The sequence below is a fragment of the Rhamphochromis sp. 'chilingali' genome, assembly GCF_963969265.1.
Source record: "Rhamphochromis sp. 'chilingali' genome assembly, chromosome: 11".
Taxonomy (NCBI): domain Eukaryota; kingdom Metazoa; phylum Chordata; class Actinopteri; order Cichliformes; family Cichlidae; genus Rhamphochromis; species Rhamphochromis sp. 'chilingali'.
The window spans coordinates 8,075,613-8,097,259 of NC_137938.1; the positions used below are offsets into that span (position 1 = coordinate 8,075,613).

The 21,647-nt window shown below is 41.0% G+C and overlaps 2 protein-coding genes across 2 annotated transcripts; both read right to left on the reverse strand.

Moving 5' to 3' along the window:
• Nucleotides 1-721: 721 nt before the first annotated feature.
• LOC308406447 (lysosomal-associated transmembrane protein 4B-like) lies at nt 722-12,986 on the reverse strand. Its single transcript, XM_080897474.1, has 7 exons — nt 12,715-12,986; nt 11,762-11,873; nt 9,793-9,866; nt 9,542-9,664; nt 9,344-9,442; nt 5,533-5,628; nt 722-1,909 (listed from the first exon to the last, which is right to left on the reverse strand). The coding sequence occupies exons 1-7, from the start codon at nt 12,835-12,837 to the stop codon at nt 1,829-1,831; spliced, it is 708 nt and encodes a 235-aa protein (XP_080753600.1). The 5' UTR covers nt 12,838-12,986; the 3' UTR covers nt 722-1,828.
• Nucleotides 12,987-14,175: 1,189 nt separating this feature from the next.
• Nucleotides 14,176-21,400, reverse strand: LOC308405908 (protein LYRIC-like). The gene is made up of 13 exons (XM_080896704.1): nt 20,750-21,400; nt 20,407-20,526; nt 19,693-19,774; nt 19,189-19,362; nt 18,916-18,966; nt 18,643-18,780; nt 17,490-17,573; nt 17,321-17,389; nt 17,056-17,201; nt 16,453-16,569; nt 16,223-16,321; nt 15,967-16,093; nt 14,176-15,208 (listed from the first exon to the last, which is right to left on the reverse strand). The coding sequence occupies exons 1-13, from the start codon at nt 21,077-21,079 to the stop codon at nt 15,144-15,146; spliced, it is 1,602 nt and encodes a 533-aa protein (XP_080752830.1). The 5' UTR covers nt 21,080-21,400; the 3' UTR covers nt 14,176-15,143.
• Nucleotides 21,401-21,647: the final 247 nt, after the last annotated feature.

Consider the following 21,647-nt stretch of genomic DNA (forward strand, 5'->3'; position numbering starts at 1 on the left):
CTCAGTCATCCAGCTCATCGTAGTCTAACGGGCTTGGAAAGAAAAGCGTCTGGACTTCTTTAAGTTTCCTTGAAGACGTTTCACCTCTCATCCAAGAAGCTTCTTCAGTTCTAAGATCAAATGGTGGAGAGTCCCAGGTTTTAAGTCCTATGGGTGTGTCCCTCTTAAGAGGGTCATGGACCCCCTATTGATCCTCTACCTAATCACACTAGCCAAGGTGGGAAAATGGGTGTGGGTCACAACCAGCCAAGGTTTCAGGTGAACCCATTGTGAAACCTATCCCCACCCTATCATGTGATATATTGAGGTCCATTTGACCTCAATAAATCACATGACCCTCTTGGGGACACTCCCATAGGGCTTATAATCTGGGACTCTCCACTAGTTGCTCTTAGAACTGAAGAAGCTTCTCAGATGAGAGGTGAAACGTCTTCAAGGAAACTTAAAGAACTCCAGACGCTTTTCTTTCCAAGCTCCTTAGACTATACAGTCACTGCTCACTTCAGTGACCAAATATATTTTTCGACATCACATCTTCCATTTAAGCTAGAGCTTAACTCTTAATAGCAGAAAAAAAACCCTAACCAGATTAATTTAAATAATTCCTGCAAACACACACACACACACACACACACTGAGCTCCATTTGACCCTTGAAACATGTCTGCTCAAGTTCATATACATGTTTGACAAAATAAAACACACAACATCTATCAGTGAAATTGGATTTTAATAGATAAATATATGTCACATCTTTGTTTTCCATACAGAAGGTTTGACATTTGAGTCCTTGCAGGACATTTTGTGTCCAGGGACGAGTGGTTTGCCAGTAACTCCATCTGGTGGAACAGACTTGTGTAATGTTTACACAGACAAGAAAGCTCCCATTAGGCTTAACTGAAAAAACACAACCACAGTCCATATTTATTGGGCTCCGAGTCCTCTGTCCAGCAACCAACTTATAGTGACTTCAAAGAGCAAGCTGATTCCAGATCAGTGCTTCTAGATAAACAGCAATCCAAGACATTTGTCATCAATCAGTAGAAAGACACAATTACATTAGAAAGTTATGAATATCAGTCAACGCAAATCAACACTCCTGATTTCTAGAACACGAGACCGTGATTATGTCTGTGGTAGAATACGCTGATATGTTTGATATACACTAGGTTGCTCCTTGATCATGTCAGAACACAGGCAGGTGCATTTCTTTGGGAAACTTCCCGTCAAGGTGACACTTCACACGTGGCTCCATGAAGTGCACCCCATGAGAGAGAAAGCTATGAATGAAGGCAATCCAACCCTGATCACGAGCTCAGACGAGACAAACAGGAAACACGCAACGGCTCCTCACTCGTTAATGTGAGCCATACGTTGGGTTTTTTGCATTTCTGCACAAGTTAAATATGTTTGTGAAAAGGTAGGACCCACAGAATACGATTACAGACACAGAGAGCATAAATAGAATTAATAAAAATATATATCATCTATCGAACTTTCTAGTGCTTTTGTCTTGTTTCGCTTCAAATGCATAAAAGTGCACATCGTTTCTGGATGAATACTAAGACACAGAGATACACAGAGAGCTACAGGAGAGAAATACATAAGAATAAGTAAATAACAGGAAGGGATGAGAGGTCACGGTGGTGTGCGTCTGTATATCTGTCCAAGGTGTTTTTGTACATATGCGTGTGAATGCATTAAGAGAACGGTAATGTGTGTGTAGCTACAATATATCCAGAAATATACTGTACAGTGGAGAGGCAGTGTGGTGCATCAATTCTGCTGTGCTTTTATCAACAGCAGTCGGCAGGATCCCGGGAATGTTTTCATGCTGTAACAGTGGTGTAAGGTGGAGGAGCCTGCTTGGGAGGGACACTGACACTGTCATCATAAGGAGGTAACAGCACCTGGAAGACAAAGAAATGAGGACATGACTCAGAATAAACACCATGAAAATCAGTCTGATCAATATGAACATGTTTTTGGTAAAGTTGCATAATATTACATCACTTTTGATGTAACTTGAAACAGAAAAAAATGAAATATTAAAAATTTATTTTGGATTAAGTGAAATATTTGTAAGCCCAGAGAGAACAGCTTGCACAGAAATCAGTCTGATTCCCCAATAAAATAGGCTAAACTGCAGGGCTGCAGTTAAATATGATTATATAACATGTAAAATGCAAGTATGGCAAGATGACCAGTCTTATTTGCACTGCACATTACATAAGCAGTTGGAGCGGTTGATTGGAAGCCTTCTTAGACAAAATATTAAAATAAATGTCATACATAAGAAAAAAAGGCATGCAAGCAGCAGGCTGTACTTCAGCACAGTGCGGCTTTGACCTATATACTACCATGCTTACAACAGCAGTGCTAACATGTAGTAGCCATCAAGCTTCCCATGCTCATTTTTGAATTTATTTGCAGGACTTTTCCCTGTTATTTTATGTAAAAAAAAAAAAAGTTTTTTAAATCTACTACTGAAATACTATTACTATTATATCAGGAAGGAAATGTAGTACATGAAGCAAGTGTCCTAAAATTGTGCCACGTGAAAATCAAAAGCATCTGTCAGCAGCCAGATTTAGTTTAGAGCTGTATACAGATAACTAGAGAGGACAGATCTACTTGTTCATCTTTTATTATTCATCCCCTACACCAAAAGTAAAAGTAGGATAAGTGGGGAGTTCCAAAATAAATTTGGCTAATGGTTGTCTATATGCATCACATAAGGCACAGTCTTAGCTGGACTGATGTCTCCACTCAATGCTGAGTCCCGTTATGTGATATGAAAAAGCCAGAATTGAGGTCCCACCATGAAGGAACTTAAAAAAAAAAACCTGATGAATTTTAAGGCTGTATAATGTTTTCCTGGATCTGAAAGATTTCTTTCAGCATTCCAGCACTCATTCTCACAACAGAAATGTGGGCTTCCTCAACAACGCTATGTGTTTGACCTGCATGTGGTATTAAGTATTTAACAATGAGTCAATGAGGGTACAGTCTTGCCTTTGTGACAATAAACTTTAATGATGTTGAAATAAATATGTGGGATATTAAGTAATCAATAACTTCCTTTAGGCCTGTACTTGCATATATTAGATCATTTTAAAGAGTTTCAGCACATACTGAAATCGTTTTAAAGTGCATACTGTAGCATGTGGTATGCATATCATGAACTTTAAGGTTACTACACAACTTCAATCATCTGTCTGTGCCCTGCTGTGACACATGTGACATCATCTGTTGTCCAGAAAAAGAACAGTGCATTGCATCTGGTCACATCTGGTGCATTAGATTATAAATAAAAAAAGAATTGACCGAGTGCAGGAGAGCCAGCACAAGAGTCGGCGAAAACAAAGTAATTCAATGGAAACAAAACACACCATATATAATTTAAGGGAAAGGAGAAAGAAGGTACAGGTGGATTCAACTGAGACAATTATGAGCTGCAGAAAGGGAGGGTACTAAAATAAAGAGAAAGGAATATAAGGACGCTAAGCCCAAAATAATAAAATAGGAAGCAAACTGACAGAGAGGGAAACACAGGAGTCAGGATTACAACCGGAAGCAAGCAGCACAGGAATCACTATGGCAATATTGGGGTATAATAAATCTTCTGCTGCATTGTGTGTGTATTGGAAAGCATCTATGGATACACAGTGGATCAAATCTAACAGTTGCTATTCTATTCTAGCTAATAAATCCCCAGTCTGTGTGCCATGCCTGAACGACACCGTGATCTGTGGGGAGTGGGGCCAAGCAAGAGTCAACACCCACACCAACTCCATGAAGAGAAATTAAGCATGCTTTCTACTATGATGCATTTATTTATTGTTCCAATAAAGCACCTGTGTGTAGGTGTCAATTACTTTTCTTTATGCCCAAGAATACAGTTCACATGCAATGCATTAGTGGACCATCTAGACCTAACCATCATATAATTGATGTAACACCATGCAAGCTGCTAACCAAAAGCCACAAACCCAGCTGTGGTATGTGGGGGAGCTTCCATTAAATATGGCTAGCTCTAATTGAAAAAGCATCCCTGCAGACGTGAGGCTGATGTTAGGAAATAAATGGCTGCTGATATTCTGGCACTCCTCACTGATGATGTCAGTCAGCTGGAAAGTTGCCTCCTGGGTCTCTCTTTACAGCCCACGTGTTTTACACATCAGGAGCGAGTGGAACTACAGCGCGTAGACCATCAGGTGCTGTTTTAAATTGTGTGCAGTGTTACGCCCTGAGGGGTCCTAAGTTGCAGACTGGGAGCACAGGTTTTGTCAAAATACTTGTGAAACCCAATATATTGCAAGGTCAAATATCAGTCCTGATGGGGCCAGTTACTGGCAGCTCCTTATGTGTTCAGACCGAAAACCACGTTTTGCAATAGTCAAAACAGTCATTAGTGTTTCTATAGCTCCATTAGTCTTCTCCCCTCTGTCAGAGTCAAGCAGTTAGCTGTGTGGGCAGTGGGGTAACAGTGAACTGAGAGCCAGGTCCGGTCAATAAGACACCAACATGAGGCCCTAAAAAGAGCTTACTGTACCCATCTAATGACTTCACCAGCATGGATCCTCGTCTCTCTTTCCAAGTCTGTCCATTCATCCATGCTACTGTAGCTTCTGTAAAACTACGCGCTACTACAGCACAGCTTTAAATGTTCTTTCTCCCATCAACATAGTGACTTTATGGCTGCCAGACTGGCCTGAGCAGAGGAAACCTACGCAGACGATCCAAACGTGACCTGCAGTCTGGATTGCACAGAAGCTGCTTTTCTACTTCTTGGAAAATGCAGAAAAACAGCAAAGATCAGAAACTGTTTAATGTTAGTTCCCTAAATGATGATTTAGACATGAAAGAGGGTTTAATGGACTTTGAGTATAATATATTATACTTATATTTGTATAAGTTTATTCTTATTTGTCATACATTAATAACTGCTGACTTGTAAATTACAAGTATTTGGACAGCTGTACACTGCACGTGAGGAATGAGTGCATTATTAGTGTTGAAGCGAGAACCCTCACATGTCTGGCGAGCTCTGCACACAGGCGTTTGTAGCAGCTCACTGGAAACATTTGCACAGGTGGTCTGACAGCAAAATAAAGTGCTGCTAAAAAAATACTTTTTTCTTCTGCTAGTCTGATTTATTTCATTCTTCTGTGCTGTAGAAGTTCAGTGTTGGCTAAAACCCATTGAGAAAAACACATAACGTTGTGTTTTATGACCTTAATTAGCACACACAATCATTTACTCTGGCTCAGTCCCACAGAAAGTGTGCTGCTGTTGCTGTGAAAATGTTTGGAGTGCCAAATATATATTAATTTCCTGTTGAAAATAGTTCCAAACAAATGCCAAACAGACCACTGTATTTGTCGCAAACTGTTACGAGTACAACTGGAAAAAGTGGGCTTGATGCTAAATGCTACCAATATGCATGGAAAAGTCCTGAACGGACATGATATCATGACATCACCAGTCTTATCATTTAAACAAAGAAGTCAGCGTTGTTCTCAGTACTTACGGTGGTGTCATTGGTCGTGACGTACAGCAGGATTTCAGAACTGCCCCGTCCGCTCACATATCTGTAGCAGTTCCACACGCATGCTATCAGGTATGCCTGAGAATGGGAAGAAAGAAAACATAAACACATGTTAGACACATGGACTACGTAACACAGTTATGGTAAATAACAAATCATAGACAAATTATTATCAGCCCCGTTGGTAGCACGGCTCAGTGGATGCTTGTATTAAAGCTTTAAGTCAAGCAGCTTCTCCTCGTTACTATGCAAATGAATTTTCCAAGGTGTTCCAGATATAACTGGGTCATCTTGCCCCCAGAGAAGCTGCGGTGTAAAAGTAAGTTTTCTGCACACCTACTGACACAGATGGCATCACTGTCACCAGAATGTAAGGCTGGAGTAAAATTGTTGTTATTCTAAATAAACTCTCGCTCTTCTTTAGATTCAGATTGTGTTTGCAGAATCTGTCTGACGATTAGACGTCTCTTTATAGTAGCAAGTTCCTGTTGTTCTCTGTCATCCAGAAATCATCTGGCTCTCAGCAGGCGGCTTGCTACTGAAATGCCTCGGCCAAACACAACACCATCTGCTACATCCATCCGCTAGCAGGAACCAAAGCCAGGCTGAGCTCTCAAACATTCTTACCATAAGAACCAATTAAGTATCAGCCCTAATGCTCTGACAGCTCTGTTATTCAAACAACCTCCACAGGAAGGTGCAGCAATCGCTTAATTTACTTCATGGTCCACTGCAAAACCATGCTGACAGTGTGATAATGATGCTGATTGTGCAAATCCAGTTATTTGAATCAGAAATTATTCAGACAGTGGTGCTGATTAAAAAGATGGATTTGGGGTAATTACATGGGGTTTGCAATCTAAAAAGGCCCTGATCGACTATAGTATGAAACATATGAGCTTCTATTAACCGTTACAGTTTATTTTATCTCAGTTTATCTCAGGGTTAACCTTTTGTTGTTAAAGACTACAAATGTTTTGGTTTTAAGCAGAATCACAGCAACTATCTGACAGAATTACTGGCTTTAGATACATAATACAAACAAGTTATTTTTTAGGATTTTTCTTATGTCTTCATGGCTTTTTAAAGTACTTTGCAACTTTTTTTAAGAGGCTAAATATTGCACTGACGCTAAAGCGCCCTTTACCTTACACAGGTTTATGTCAGAGCACAAACGTCAACTGCATCTGGACCACAAATTAAACTATCTTTAACCTGCTCTCAAGTACAAAGCCTGTGCGATGTCCAACTGCACCCATGTAAGAATAAGGCTGGTGAATGTGCAGTGAACTCACAGTGAGCATATGAGCATCTTGTGTGACACCTCGTGCAAGCTCTACCCAGGCAGCACGCTCACCTAAGGTGAGCTAGCTTGCCCCTCCTATGTGCTTAAAGTGAGAAATGTCAGCTTTGGACAATGGCCTGACCTGATTCCGTCCGAAGTTCATTAACAGCTCAACTCCACAGGATTTAACGGGTGCGCCCACACTTTGCAAGTGGCCAAGTGCCTGCTTGTTTTGTGCACATTTCCAACTGCCACACTGCCCAAGTGACCATTAAGAGGTTTATTCTAGAGCTCCCAGGGACACACTTGGATAAATAAGGAGTTTGCTACTGCAAACACACTTAGTGTGCATGGCACAGGCCAACTTAGATGATGCAAGGAAGTAATTGGTTGCCTTGGAACCATAAATGTTTGCTTAATTTTACTAAACAGTGTTCAGTAATTGAGTATCAGAACACACTGACCCTCAAAGAGCCACTTTAATAGTGTGGCTGAAAAAAATTAATAAAAAAAGAGGAAGTAACTCGTCCCTAGGGCTGGTCGATTATATCGGTATACAGTTTTACATGATAAAAAAAATATTGCAGCGTCAATGAGATTGCAAAGCAAAGAGTTTACGTTTAGGCACAACAACACGACAAGCCCAGAACCTTCTGGAGCGAGAGCCGTATGTCAGCCAATGATGATTTAGTAAAAAGTGAGCTACTTCAACAACCTTCATCAAACTCTGCAAAACATGCAAGAAAACTCTTCCTGCTCCTGGTTGAAAAAACAAACTTGTTTCACCGCTACAGGTTTAAAACGGCCCAATTTCTTGATTTATCGGCTATGGCAGTAATCAGGCCTGGGTGCAGCTAGTGAAAGTGAACTCCTTTCCAAAAAACTGATTTAACAGGGGGAGAATTACTTTTTCACGCAGCACCGGGTCGGGTTGGATAGGTCTTTCCCCTTAATAAATGAAATCATGAATGAAAAACTGCATTTTGTGTTTACTCAGGTTATCTTCATCTAACATTCAAATTTGCTTGAATGTGACAAATATGCAAAAAACGAAGAAATCAGTAAGGGGACAAATATTTTTTCACAGCACTGTATATATGAGTTATGCTGTGTCACCACTGTAGCTGCTGGCACCTCGTGGGAATAATTCATACTTTACATTGCATAAATAACCAAAGCTCATTGGAAAAGAAACATTAAACATGCCTCCTTGTGTTTTTTTCACTGCAGTCACCACATTGTTCAGCCTTTCTTCTGTGTTGTCATAAATACCATCATCACAAATTTCCTAGAAACACTGTAATATAATTTTGAGACTACACATATGTACACTCCTACACCCGACTCTGACTTTAAATCTTTCAGAAGGAAAGCTGAGAGTAAACCTTATATTACAAGTATAGTACTACACTTCTTCCTTCTCACTTTGACATATAAATAATAAAAGAAATGGTGTCTGAATTCAGTGTAGCTGCTTTGGGGTTCTGGTATTGTGCTCTCCGCTTTTCTTGCTGTGATAAATCAAATATGTCTGCTGTGAAAAATACAGTCCCATTTCCAACAACTGTTGGGATCATGTATAAAATGAACCAGCAACATTTTTCTAAACATTTGAGACAGGGGCAGGACTGCATGAGCAAATTCAAAATAATATACTTAAAAGAGAATCTGGAAAATCTGCCTGATTACAGTTTTTTGCCATCAGTGCCTGAGTCCTAACGGGATCCCATTTTTGGGCCCGATCTCAGTCAGGCTGGACTGAGACTGTGGTCTGATGAACCAGAAGCTAAAATTCTTTTTGGAGCTTTCAAAATGTCTAAATCCTCCGTCAGAATGAAGAGAACAGCTAGCTTATTATAATAAAGTTCAAAAGCTAGCATATGCAATCGAATGGAGGTCCATTGGTGCACATATTATGTGAGGGCATCATTAATACTGGATGACAAACAAAGTTTGGAACAATAAGAGTCCAGAGTTAGGGGCTATTGGCCTACTGAGAGTCCAGACACATTACTCACTGAAAACATTTGACACAAAATACAACAAAGGAGGCTTCAAACTGTTGAGCATCTCAAATCCCACAACAAGGAGTGGGAAGCACTTACAGAGTGGTGTAAAACAAAAAGGTGTCCAGACACTGAAAACGAGCACAGTCAAAACAATACAAAATGTCTAAAGTGTCAACATTTGACATGTTGTTTTGAAGGTTTGCAAATCATTGCATTCTGAGTTTTTACACAGCTTCTCGGCTTTTTTGGAGCGAGGTTTTATCCACAGCACGCTTTCAAGATTCATTCCTGGGCTCTACTTTACCTAGAACCAGTGAAAGCTAATCAATTTCCACCTCACTTCAGTCACATCACAGAGCCACATGTGAACAGAGGGTTACGTAAAAAGGCAACAGCCTGTGTAACAAGGTTGCATAATATTGTCAGCAGACCAGGAAACATTTCTAGGTGCTGCTAAGCATATGAGACAAATATGTAAACTGGGCGCAGAAAACTTTACCTTAAAGCCGAGAATACAGCCGATGAAGAGCAGCACGATGACGACCAAGCACACGTTACTGAGAGCAGCAACTTCCTCTTTGTAGGGAAAGTTCTCAGGCTGAGGAGGAATCAGAAAGACAGCAGTGATGTTTTCATTTCATGTCAAATTATAAATGATGAGTAAAATAAATATATACATATATCAGATGTTTCTCACCAGTTGCTGCAGGTAATCCTGAATGGTGTTTGGGTAAACTACGATGCTAACAGCCACCAAGGTGTTAAGGGCAAAGTCAAATATTTGGTAGCAGAAAAAAGGGATGATCCAGGCGGGACGTAACTGAAATAAAGACCTTAACGTTAGATATTTGGGACAGAATGGCTTATTTGTCAAAGAGCAGAGAATCAACAGGGAAACAGCAACACGTGAAATACAATTACGAGAGTAAAATAAATGTTTTTTTTTACCTTGTAGGCACCATATGTTGCCATCCCACAGATAAGTATCATCAGCAGAGAGATCGCTGAGGCGATGCACATGTCTGAAGCAACAGGAGAAAAGGTAGAAATTCAAAAAAGCTGTACAGATCTTTGCTTTCTATTTAATTCAGGCTGTAGTCACATTGGCTGTGGCGCAATCAATCCTGAATTACATTTATGAAAATGTTTAGAACATGGTGTCATCAAGGGACCACAAATGGAGAACAGAAGAAAACAATGGCATGATGCATCTGTCAACTAGAAAAGGATTTAACCTCTGCTCTGGGATACACATCGTGTCAGCCTGACCTGAAATCAACTCAACAGAACAGAACTAATCATTCTGTTACATAAGCGCAGGGCCGAGCAACCTTAAAATAAAAGTGGCACTACAGGGAAATAATAGTCACTTCAATGAAACGCCACTTTTTTTTCCTGCCTGACCCATTATTTTCCATATTCTTTTAATAATGACCTGACAATCAGTGTTTCACAGCTCTGAGTCACAGGATGGATCAGATTTGTGGTTTAAAAAAAGAAAAAAGACAACTCAGAAGTGTGACACTTTATTCCCAGAATCTAATTCAGGTAAATGGCAAAATACCAGCATAAAAAGCTTTTTGATTTTATGCCATCTGGGGCAGCAGAAACAATTTTGCCGCCTGGTGATGTTCACCCCTTTTTGTTTTATTTTACCAGCTAATGAGTAAAATATCTGGCAACAGCTGAATTCTCCAATATGTTCACAGGCTTGTTGCTAACCTTCCCTTCTTGCTATTTGGTGGTGAATGCTTAAGCTATTATACATTTTACACATAATTTCAGAATATAATAATATTTTGTTGTATAATGACTGGAAGCCAGGAAACTGTGCCCCAAATCGATATAGCAACAAGTATAAAGCTCATCCATTAGCATGTTATATCTTGTCTTTAAGTGCCACCACAAAACATAAAAATGCGGCTAAACGAAGGTTAGCTAGCAGAAAGACTAGCTTGTCTTTCTTCCCCCAACATTTATAAATATACCCAAACATTGATTCTGTTTGGTAGATTATAGCTAACCAGAAAATTTGAGCTTAAAATCTATCACAAAAGCTCAATATTTATATCATATACCTCGTGTTTAATTTGGCTTAAAAAACATTAAAATGTGACAAGCTAGTTGTTAGCTTCAGTGTGTTTATAATAAGCTAATGAGCTACGGTAATTCCCCTTCAACTCCAGTTACACGCTGAAAAAAAACAAATGGAACCAGTAGCTTTCTTCTCATCTAGAGTCAAAGCCCTAAGGATAATGATGTTGTTTTTCTCAGGGGAGAATTATTTTACTAAGAAAAGATTAAAACAAAAGATGTTTACTGTTATTGCACAAAAGCAAGCGTCAGTGCATGTTACTGAGTGAACTGATACTTATAAACCTCAGAAATCTGAACATTCTATGCATGTGATTGTAAAACTGCAGTGGCACCGGCTGGTCCAGCATGTACTAATGGGTCACAGGACAACGCTCATCCTCTGGAACTGGGACAATAGTCGTTCCCAATCAGAGACTACCAGCACCATGTGCTGTGAGTCACCCCTGGTCAGACTGTTCCAGCACGCACCTGGTGTGTTAAGAAGGCTTTTCAAATGCTCTGCACAGATGGACATTGGGTTTTTGGGAGGCTGTGGCTTTGGGTGTTTTTACTTATACAGAAATGAAGACTGTCACTTTAGACAATGTCTGAGGTCCTTATAATAACACAGTAAATTATTCCATTAGTTACATGACGGATCTACCTACACGCAAGAGTTTAAGAAAAACACCACAGAGCCCACTGGGTTTTCTAGCAAATCTCCATCAAGATTTAACCCTCGTATACAAAAAGATACATGGATGTAAAAACTCCTAACAATAATCTACTTCATAACTCTTAGAGACAACTTATGATACATTTACTGCAAAACACTACTTACTGGCATCATCCATGACATCCAGGTCATTAGCCAACTCTGCACTGGTCAAGTGGTACTGCTCAGGATCGTTGAGGGCAGTGAGCAGGATGAGTAACACCACAGCATTGATGAGCTTAGGGACAGAGAACATATGGACAGATGAAGGCAACAGTATGCACAGATGGCGCACCAGAAATGTAAACCTCTTCACCTGACATTCCACACATAATTAATAATCTGCAGAGCAGTGTCTGTTAGTGCTCTTTACATTACTTAACTTTTTATCATCACAGACTGCAGCCAGTAACCATCCTTAAATTCTTAAGTCTTGGCGTGGAGACAGTGCAGCTATGTTAAATGAAGTACCTACAGTAGAAGTCTTTGTTTTGCTCTGGCCAGCACCTCTCATTATTCAGGTGACTCATACATCCCCATTGATCAGGTGAGTGTAATGGAAAATTCTCCACAGTCAATTGGCAGCCTGACACAAAACCCTACCTGAAGAGGCCCACTGCTTATTTATTCATAGGGAGCAGAGAGAAGCTTTTTCCACATGTGGTGTTTGGTTTAGTCAGTCTGATATACTCAACTACACCAGCATTAATTCACAGACATGCTCCACAAGAGCTTAGTGCCACAACACAGAAAAGACAGAATTGTTTCATTAATCAATTTTAAAATACTTGATTAAAGTGTCTATACTATAAGTAATTTCTTAAATTAAGTATTATCAATAATCCTGTATTTACAAATAAAAGTTTGGATAAAGTAATTTAAAACAATGTCATCTTTATATTTTGATTCCAGCTATATAAATATCAAAAAGGCAAGTACAGATCAAGTCTGACGTGAAATGATTTTAAATGACAGATTATATACTCTTAAATCCTGTGCTCATATCATGTTGTCTCTGGCTCTGCTGTTTCTTGAAGTCTACACGCATGCAGTGAGTGACAGAGTTAGGCGATGCTCACCATGTACCAGACCCCCAGGATGATGGTTCCCGTGCGGACATGGCAACACAGGCAGCAGCGCGTGGAGTACCAGCGGTCCCACGGAGAGGCCGTCATCATCATCTTTTGTGTGTCTGCAGGCATTTACAAACGGTGTCGGTGTATGTGAAGGAAGAGTCCCCGCTGTCCTATCGACGTCTTCACCGAGCAAGAGTTGACGAACAGGCTCTGACTGCCCCTGACCCGTCCGGTACTTATCACGGTGAGCAGCTTAGCGGACCAGAACGCGACAAGCCCGCGTCACAGTTAAAATCACGACTTCCGTTTTTTCAAAATTAAACACCAGCGGTCTCACTGTGCTCTTTAAGGTGAATATTTATTGCTTTATTACAGCAATATTGCAAATACTGATGTATTTAGCAAATACATCACCATTTATTTTCCTTAATCTACGGATTCAGTAATTTCAATTCATTGTTCTTCACTGCGTTAAGCCAGTGTGAGACATTTACATTATTTTAAAGGAAGACAAACTCTGTCCCGCCCAATATGTGTGTCACATATTTTAACATGGATGTGATTTGATGTACATTTTGTAATGATAGCGATGACATACGGAGCAAATAGTTCCAGATTAGTAAAATAAGATTAGTTTGATGAGTAATCAAATCAAGCGGACCAAATTCAATTTGTCAAAGTCATCAAATGGCAGGCTAATGTGTGCTTGTGAAATCAGTCGTATAAAACTTTTTCCTCCTCTTTTCTGCACACTACCCGAATGACAACTTGAGCATGCTACTATTTTGAAAAGAAAAGGATCCCGATGCTTCCGGTTATAGTCTGATCAGCTTTGCCGATCCGCTGCAGAAGGATGCATTTACTCGTCCTGAGGATGATAAACACTGGAGCGTGTGACAGATTAGATCGGATCAAATCCGATGATGTAACCCGTCATTTCCAGAAAGTTATACAGCCGGGGATTAAAATAAGTACTTTAATCTGGAAGTTACTGGTCGCGTCTTTAAAAAGCACCACTGCCTTATGCAAGGGCGATCGTGGCTCAAGAGTTGGCAGTTCGTCTTGTAATCGGGCCCCGGCTCGGACAGTCTCGGTCATTGTGTCCTTGGGCAAGACACTTCACCTACCGCCTACTGGTGATGGCCAGAGGGGCCGATGGCGCGATATGGCAGCCTCGCTTCTGTCAGTCTGCCCCAGGGCAGCTGTAGCTGCCTCCACCAGTGTGTGAGAGTGAATGAATAGTAGAATTGTAAAGCGCTTTGAGGGTCCCGAAAAGCGCTCTATAAATGCAGTCCATTATTATTATTAAGGAGAAACCTGGCTACTTTTGATCCTTGCAAGTCCACTTTTATTTTCCCACTTCCACATAAAGTGAATCTTCTAAAGGTGAGGTTGCAGGCCTGAGGCCTGAGCTCAACAGCAGTAACACTGTTTCTCAGAGTGATGGGACAATCCACACTGTGCTATGAAGAAGCCCAAATGTAGAAAAACTGGCCTTTATTTAGTCTTTTTACATATGGCTTAAGCTTTTCTTTTGTTACAAACAGGTTTTACAAAAGGTTCTGAAGACTTCGGAATCACTCACTGGTGGAAAATCATGAGGAGGTTGATGACACTGCCGTGACACGTGTACGATCAGAGGCTCCCACGCGGCTGCGCTCCTAAGAGCAGTCACAGACAGTAAACACGGCAAGGAAACTGTTGTCTCGACACACTGCAGTACAACAACAGACAGGGGACAGACCAGATGGAGAGTGTGTCCATGAAGTGTTCAAAATTACATGGAAAAAAAAAAGTAAAATAAAAAATACAGTGCGGCTCATGAGTCCCTTTTCCATGGTCTCACAACGCTCACAGCTCATTTCATGTCACAAATGTTTACGTGCCGTCGAGCCCAAACCGCTGACACAAACATTTGATCTTCCTGCTCTTTTCACCGGTGCCACAGCTTACAAACATCAGAGCAATTTAAGAAAAGAAAAAAGAAAAAAAAAAAAAAGGACAGCAAAGCGAAGGCCTAGTGTCGTGTAACCTGATGCAACCGTTTGCATTCTCTACACAGTAATTCTGCGTTCGATAGCCACCACGATAACACACTTCTAAACATGATCAGTAATTTCTACACGTCTAATTACTACAATACAGCTCCTTCAGTTATTGGATTCAGTGGAATTAGAAGACACAATCAGTATCAAATGCATACTTAAAAATCATCAACACCGCATTACATTAGATTGCACTGCATCTAGTTTCAGTTTTCAACGATGCGCCTGCTGACACGTGGATGTGTATAAAAGTTGTTTCGGTTTCCACACGTTTTCAAGGTAGAGTCCATCGAGAAGATCTTTGTTCAGAGTTCCTGCCACCAAAGGTGTTGCATAAACAGAGTATCAAGTCTCTTGCATACAGAGGCCTGCAGAGTGGACTCCGTCTCATGTCTCTCTCCTCGCCTTCTTCTTCTTTGCTGGTTTGGGCGCTTGGCTCTCCTCAGGTTTTTCTGTGGAAACACACAAAGGTAGGAACACCTTTAAACATCTCTTTCAATGAGCATAACCCCACATCTGTTTGATTCACTGGTGAGAAAAAGAGTTTGACTTCCACTGACAAAATTTTAACCCATCATTCCCAGAAAAAGATGGCGTGGGTAATAGAAATGAGCTGAGCACAGATTTAAAGAGCTTGATCAAAGCATACAGTATCAAGAGCAAATGATCCAAGTTGTTGCAGATTAAATTTCCTAAGATTATTAACAAGCTTAACCTTGAAACACACACTTCAGCATTGTCACATGAACGTGATACTTGAGTAACAAGTTTATAGAAAATGTGATTGTACTCATTTTTCAACGTTATAATTACTGGAGACACTGGACACCAATAGTTGTCCCAACTTCAGCAACGGATCTACTTGTTTTTTGTTTGTATAAAAAGTAACATAAAAAAAAAGGTTTAGACAAAAGTAAAGGAGAAAAGCTTTAAGACCCACATCTGGATTTGGATACAGATTTGTTAGTGAAGGAGATTCAGTTTGCTTTATATTAATTTGCTTTACATTAATAGCACGCTGCCAAACTGCTCAGAACCTGAAATTGTAAATGCTGCAAAATATGCAGCTTATGTGCATCTGATACTCCAATACAAGTAAATCAGAGTTAACAACTAGACAACTGGGAAAGTCATATTTAGCTGCACCAAATGCCTCAGTACCAGCATGCACAAGGTTCTGGTGTCACATCTGACAGTGTTTAGCGCTTACTTTGTTGTGTCGGAGCAGGAAGGTTGTTCTGCTTGGCAGTTGGTTCTCCTTCATTTGGCTTCAGTGGCACTTGTGTGACAGGGGATTTCTGGGATATGTTGTCTTTCACTGGACGCTCTGCTCTCACCTGTTAGGAAAGGGAAAACAGCAAGTTAAGAGCGAAAAAGAAACAGCTGCAAGGCTACGGGTCAGAGAACAGAATAGCCGCGTTTTTCAAGATCATCTTTGATTCCTTCTTGCCCGTCAGCCCACTGACCTCGACAGCTGCTTTGACAGGCTGGACGGCAGCAGCGTTCTCCTGAACAGGTGGCTGCTTCTTCACCGAGGCTGCAGGTGCAGTTTCCTTCTCCGGCTCCTGAGCCAACAAACAAACAAGTGGAATTTAGACAAAAAAAAATATCCAGGAGAATGAACATCTCACCACTCTTTGTTTTACACCTTTTAAGGTTACTACACTCAGCGGTGCATTTGCTCACAAGCTGTTACCTGACCAGCTGTTCCTCCCTCCTCAGCAGCCTTCTTCTTTTTCTTTTTCTTCTTTTTAGTTTTAGCCGCTCCATCAGCAGTGGTCACTCCCTTATCCTTCTCATCGTCACCATCCTCCTGTGAACCCATGAGGATAAAACATGACTTAAAAACGCAGGAACAGACACTATATTAGAAATTCTAGAGCAAATGGGAATGCTTTGGTAATTCCTTACTTTTCCACTGTCTGTTGGCAGAAGCAAGGCACAGTAGCACATGACAACATGTCATCGCATCAACATTTAAGTAAACTGCTATTCACTGCAACATTTATTACACCTGTGTTTGTCATACTGTAGAAAAATGTCCGCTATGAGAAAGGCCTTTGAAGTCTATATGATCTGTACACATCCACATACTGGTTTCAAACAGCCGCCATAATATGATAAACTATGTTGTCTATTCAGTCTACTGTGTTGAGCCACTGAGCTGCAGGGTCACAGTCAAAAGAAAGAACGAGGACAGCTCATTGAGTCTAAGCCCTGATGACTCATTAGTTAATGGGTTGTTATTTTTAAAAACTTCTATAATGCTTATTTTTGTCCAGAGCTTGGCCACACTTACTGCCACTCCGATCAACAGATTAACCTTGGCTGGCTCAGGGAGGGGCTGCTCCTGTGCTGGAGGAGGCTCGAGGGTGGGCTCTTCATAGTTGCCCCATGCTTCAGAGGGGGCGTTCCAGTCAGAACTGGTGTCCACAGAACCACCGTCTGAGAGACAAAAAGGGTGTCACGAGACATAAACGTGAAGGAGTACCACAACAGAAATGACATCAAGCAACATCAAAATTAAACAGTGCGGTGAAAGAAAACCAGTAAATGGCACTTACTGAGTCCAGACCACTCATCATCTAGTCTGGGCTGACTGATCCACGGCAGGTCGTTCACAGGCTTGGGCTCTATGGAGACAACAATTACCGCGTTAATACAACCAAATCTGGGCAAGACAAACAGTGCCATCTAGTGGCAGGACTCAGTTTTGCTGCAGTGTATACTTACCAGCAGTACCAATTCCCAGACTCGGTAAAGACATCAGATTTACCTGGGTTGTTGGCATTCCCCTTTTACTCACAGTCCACGCCTCTGAAAGACACATTTCACAGAAGTTGTGTCATCACTGCTCAAAACATTGACCTTGGGGATTCTAAATTGTCTGAATGGGGCCTTTAAGCAGCTGTATATTTAAAGTAATAAAAAATAATAATTCAAGAGAATTTTACTGTCAAACTTTAGACAAAAACCTATCAAAAACAGATTTAACGCCGTCTGTGCGTAAATTTTTAAAAACATGTATAGCACTATCTTCTGTTAGTACAGAACGTGATGTCATGTTGTTGGTTGGTTGTTGCTAATAGACCTACATTAGCTTATGTTGGCTAACTAGTGACAAAATCGATAACTCAGGGGAAAATAAGGACTGGGTTCACTTTTGTGCTTTCCCTGGGAGCAACAATGAGTTTTATGTTACGAAACCAAGGATATATTGTCCACTTTCACTCTGTCTCTTTAGCAGTAAGTGGCTCTGTTGTTTGACCAGTTACACTCAAACGGGAAAAATCCACCTGGCAGCTGTAATGTTCTGATTTGTAAAGCACTTTATGAATGAGGACTAATGTGCCCTAACAGACTAGTTGGTACCGTTGGTACTGATGGTGAGTTAATATTCAGTAAGCCATTTTTAATATGAAGCTCTATTACACTTATAGTTTCTTTTTCTCCCAAACACAACAAATCTAAAGATGTGTTCAGGACAATAATGAAGAATTAATTGTTTTTTGGAAAACCCAATATAGCAGGAGCCAAAAGGAGAAAGAGTAGACTGGAATCAGGTTCAAACACCATCTTCAGAATTTACAAGAAGTTTTACAAATTCCCAGCCTTTTCTCTAAGCCCTACACTTTCTTTGTTCTGTCTCAAACTCAACGATTTATAGATCGTTTGCTAAAGATGAAATGTTTTCACACTTGTCTTTGCACCTGCTTTGTATGCACCTGCACCATGTGAAAACTTTGCTTTGTTTTTGATCTGAATACACCATGGGGGATATTTTGTAGATGTGTGACTTTTTAAACGAGCCAGTTAATTGTAATAATTATTTTAAAGCACTATGCTTAACAGAAGTCAAGATCAACAATGAAGAGTTTAGAAGTACCATCAATCCCTGTCTTCCACAGTGGTGGTTCCCTGCTGGTGGTACAGGAGGCAGTCTTGGGAGCAACAGTTTGAGCAGGAATCTTTACCGGCACATCAGGTACAGCAGAGGACACCTCCACCGCATTGTTGCTGTTAACTAATACCAAGAGAGAAACATTTGATTCCACTTGACAGGCTAGCGGCACATCAACCCAGACTTTGCTGTAATTTACTTCTAGTACGTACTAATATCAATGTGTGATGTCTTTCTCAATTTCATACTGATAATTACCTTTAGAGACAACAGCCTCCACCTTCTCAGGCTTCACTTTTGTGGATTCTCCTGAGAATAAAGAGCAAGGTCAAGAAAAAACACTGCAAAAACAATTCTGAGAAAGCTCACTCGAGACTCAAATTCCCATAATGCCTGTATTCATAGACTGTTTTGGCCACGAGAGACCAACGAAAGGCAACAACAATGTATACAGAAACAACATTTGTGCAACTGTCTACAGGATCTTTAAAAAGAACTCTTCAAATGCAGAAAGGACACTTAAAAAGCCACCTTTTTTCTTCTTCTGGTTGGTAGGTGCAGGGGCTGTGGAGGCCTTGGGCTGCTCTGTGGGAACACTCACAGGTGTTCCCCCTCCACCGGGGCTGGCTGAGCCATCGCTGGAACTCTTATCCTTCTTGCGCTGCTCCCGTTTCTCCTTGTTGCTGACCTTGGTTTCCCATGTGCCTGAAAGGTAGCACTAAGTTCAGTGTAGAATTTGTCACAAAATACTGCAGGAGTTCATTACAGGATTAGTGAGGGGGAAAAAATGGTACAGATTAAGCAGGGCGAAGGACTGGATGTAGACTTGAGGCTAAGTGAATTTTACTAAGACACCGATTGCATGTAACTAAACCCACGCTGTTAATTATTCCCTTTGTGGTTCACTGGTCAGGTCACTGGGTATGTCTTCCTTATGAGGTAAGCTAAACAAACTAAAACAGTCAAATACCACAGATAATACCAGAGTATCACTTTGAAAACAGCTAAATGATGACAGGACTCAGAACATTTTACCTTCTTCTGGTTCTTTGCCATCTGTAGTCACTGTCTTGGTCTCCTTCACAGCCTGTTTGGCCTTTTTCTTTGACTTCTTCACCTGGAAAACAAAGAGCGGACATAAAGTTGCAAACAAAAGCCAGTATATTTGACAAAGACATAAACACACAAGGTTATATGACAGTTTACAGAATCAGAAAGATGTTGATAGTATGCAGAACATATGATTTATTAAGGAGGGGGAACGCGACCACATGCTGAATGAACCATGCTGCACAGCAGGCTCAGGCCTCGTCTATTTATAAGTGAAACTACATCCACTGTACCTAAATCTTCTACATGTACTTTTCGTGAGCACTACTTTATCTCCTGCGTGATTCCACGTCTGACTGCCGAACCTTCCGGGTCACCAATACTTTTATATTGTGGTCTTTAGAAGATGACACTATGTGCTGTGATAAGCGGACATCTCCACATTTGTGCTGCATATGACAGCTGAAGACTGTAACCCAACACCAGTGGCCGGTTGCGTCATTAAAGAGTGAAAGGGCGAAAATGTTCTTTTTTTTTTTTTCTTTTCTTCCTTGACTACATTCAGTGAAGACGTCAAAGTAGTAACGCGAATGATAGAAAATGCTACAAAAGACAAGCATTATGGTAGATAAATTAAAATAGAAAAATTAATTGGTTTGAGTCCTAACAGAGTGTGATTCTGGCACGATTTTAAATTACCTCAGCAACCTTCTCCGGCTTGACTTCTGGTGGGGGCGGTTGGTGATGTGGCACTATCTCTTCCGACGCTATGGCTTCTTCCTGTGGCTCAGCGATAGCTCTCCCGTTTGGCTGAGATTTCTGGAAAGGTCATTTAAAATTCACGAGTATCATTATAAGTTATACCGTTGTTACTTATGCATAAAACGCCAACCATTAACGGCATAGCCGGACAGAACACTAGCCTGAAGCTTGTTTTAGCCATGACATGAGATTTAGTTGTCACCGTGGCGTTAGCCTGACAGCTAGCCCTGCTAGCGGTATAGGGAAAAGCTGGAAATAAAACAGACTTCATTTTACGTGCCTTTTCCGCTTTCTTTTTCTTTTTCTTCGGTTCCTCGGATTTGACGGGTTTACCGACAGTTCGCTTTAGTTCAATTCCGTCGTCCGCATGGCTCATAACAGGGCGCTTCTTGAAGAGACCCCGACAGACTGAGGCCCACAAAGCGACCATCAGCAGCAGCCCAGTACCTGCCAGCAAAAGGATCATCCATGGCGGAATGAGCTCCGGCTTCAGCCCCAAATCCACGCCGAGTTCGGAGCGCAGTAGCTCCAGACCTCTGGACAACAGTTCATTCACACGATCAGTAAGCAGGCTGACCTGCCGAGAGGCCGCGTCCTGCCACTGCTCCATTCCTCCGGTTTCTGATAGACCGATTAGTCACGCTTTGCTTACCACTATTAGCTGCGCTAGCATGCAGTGCTAGCTAAAAATAACGGAACGATTTCGACATTATGAAAAACAACGAATTCATCCGCCAGCAACATCAGCCAAGCCGATCAGCCAAGCAAGCTAGCGAAATGTTGTAAGCGCTGCGGTGGCTAAACAAATTAGCTAACTGATATCATCATAAGATAATTTGCTACCGTTAGCTGACCACCACAATGAGTCCAGTGTGAGGAGCGCGAGTAAAGCAGGTTCACCTCATATGGCTCCGTTCTGACTGGAAGAGAGACACGCTGCCTTCACGACAGTCGTAAACCTGAGTTTCCGGGTTGTGAATTACAGCTACGTGTTATAGCTGTCTAGATTATTTATCAAAAAATACATTATGAACTTGAATTGTTTTGATAGTTTTTTTTATTTCAAGTACAGAGTTGCACACACGTACTGTGTGCATGGTGTATTATTTCTATACACTTTTGTATCATATTTTTGTTGCCTTGGTCCTACAAATGACAGATCCTGATGTTGATACCTA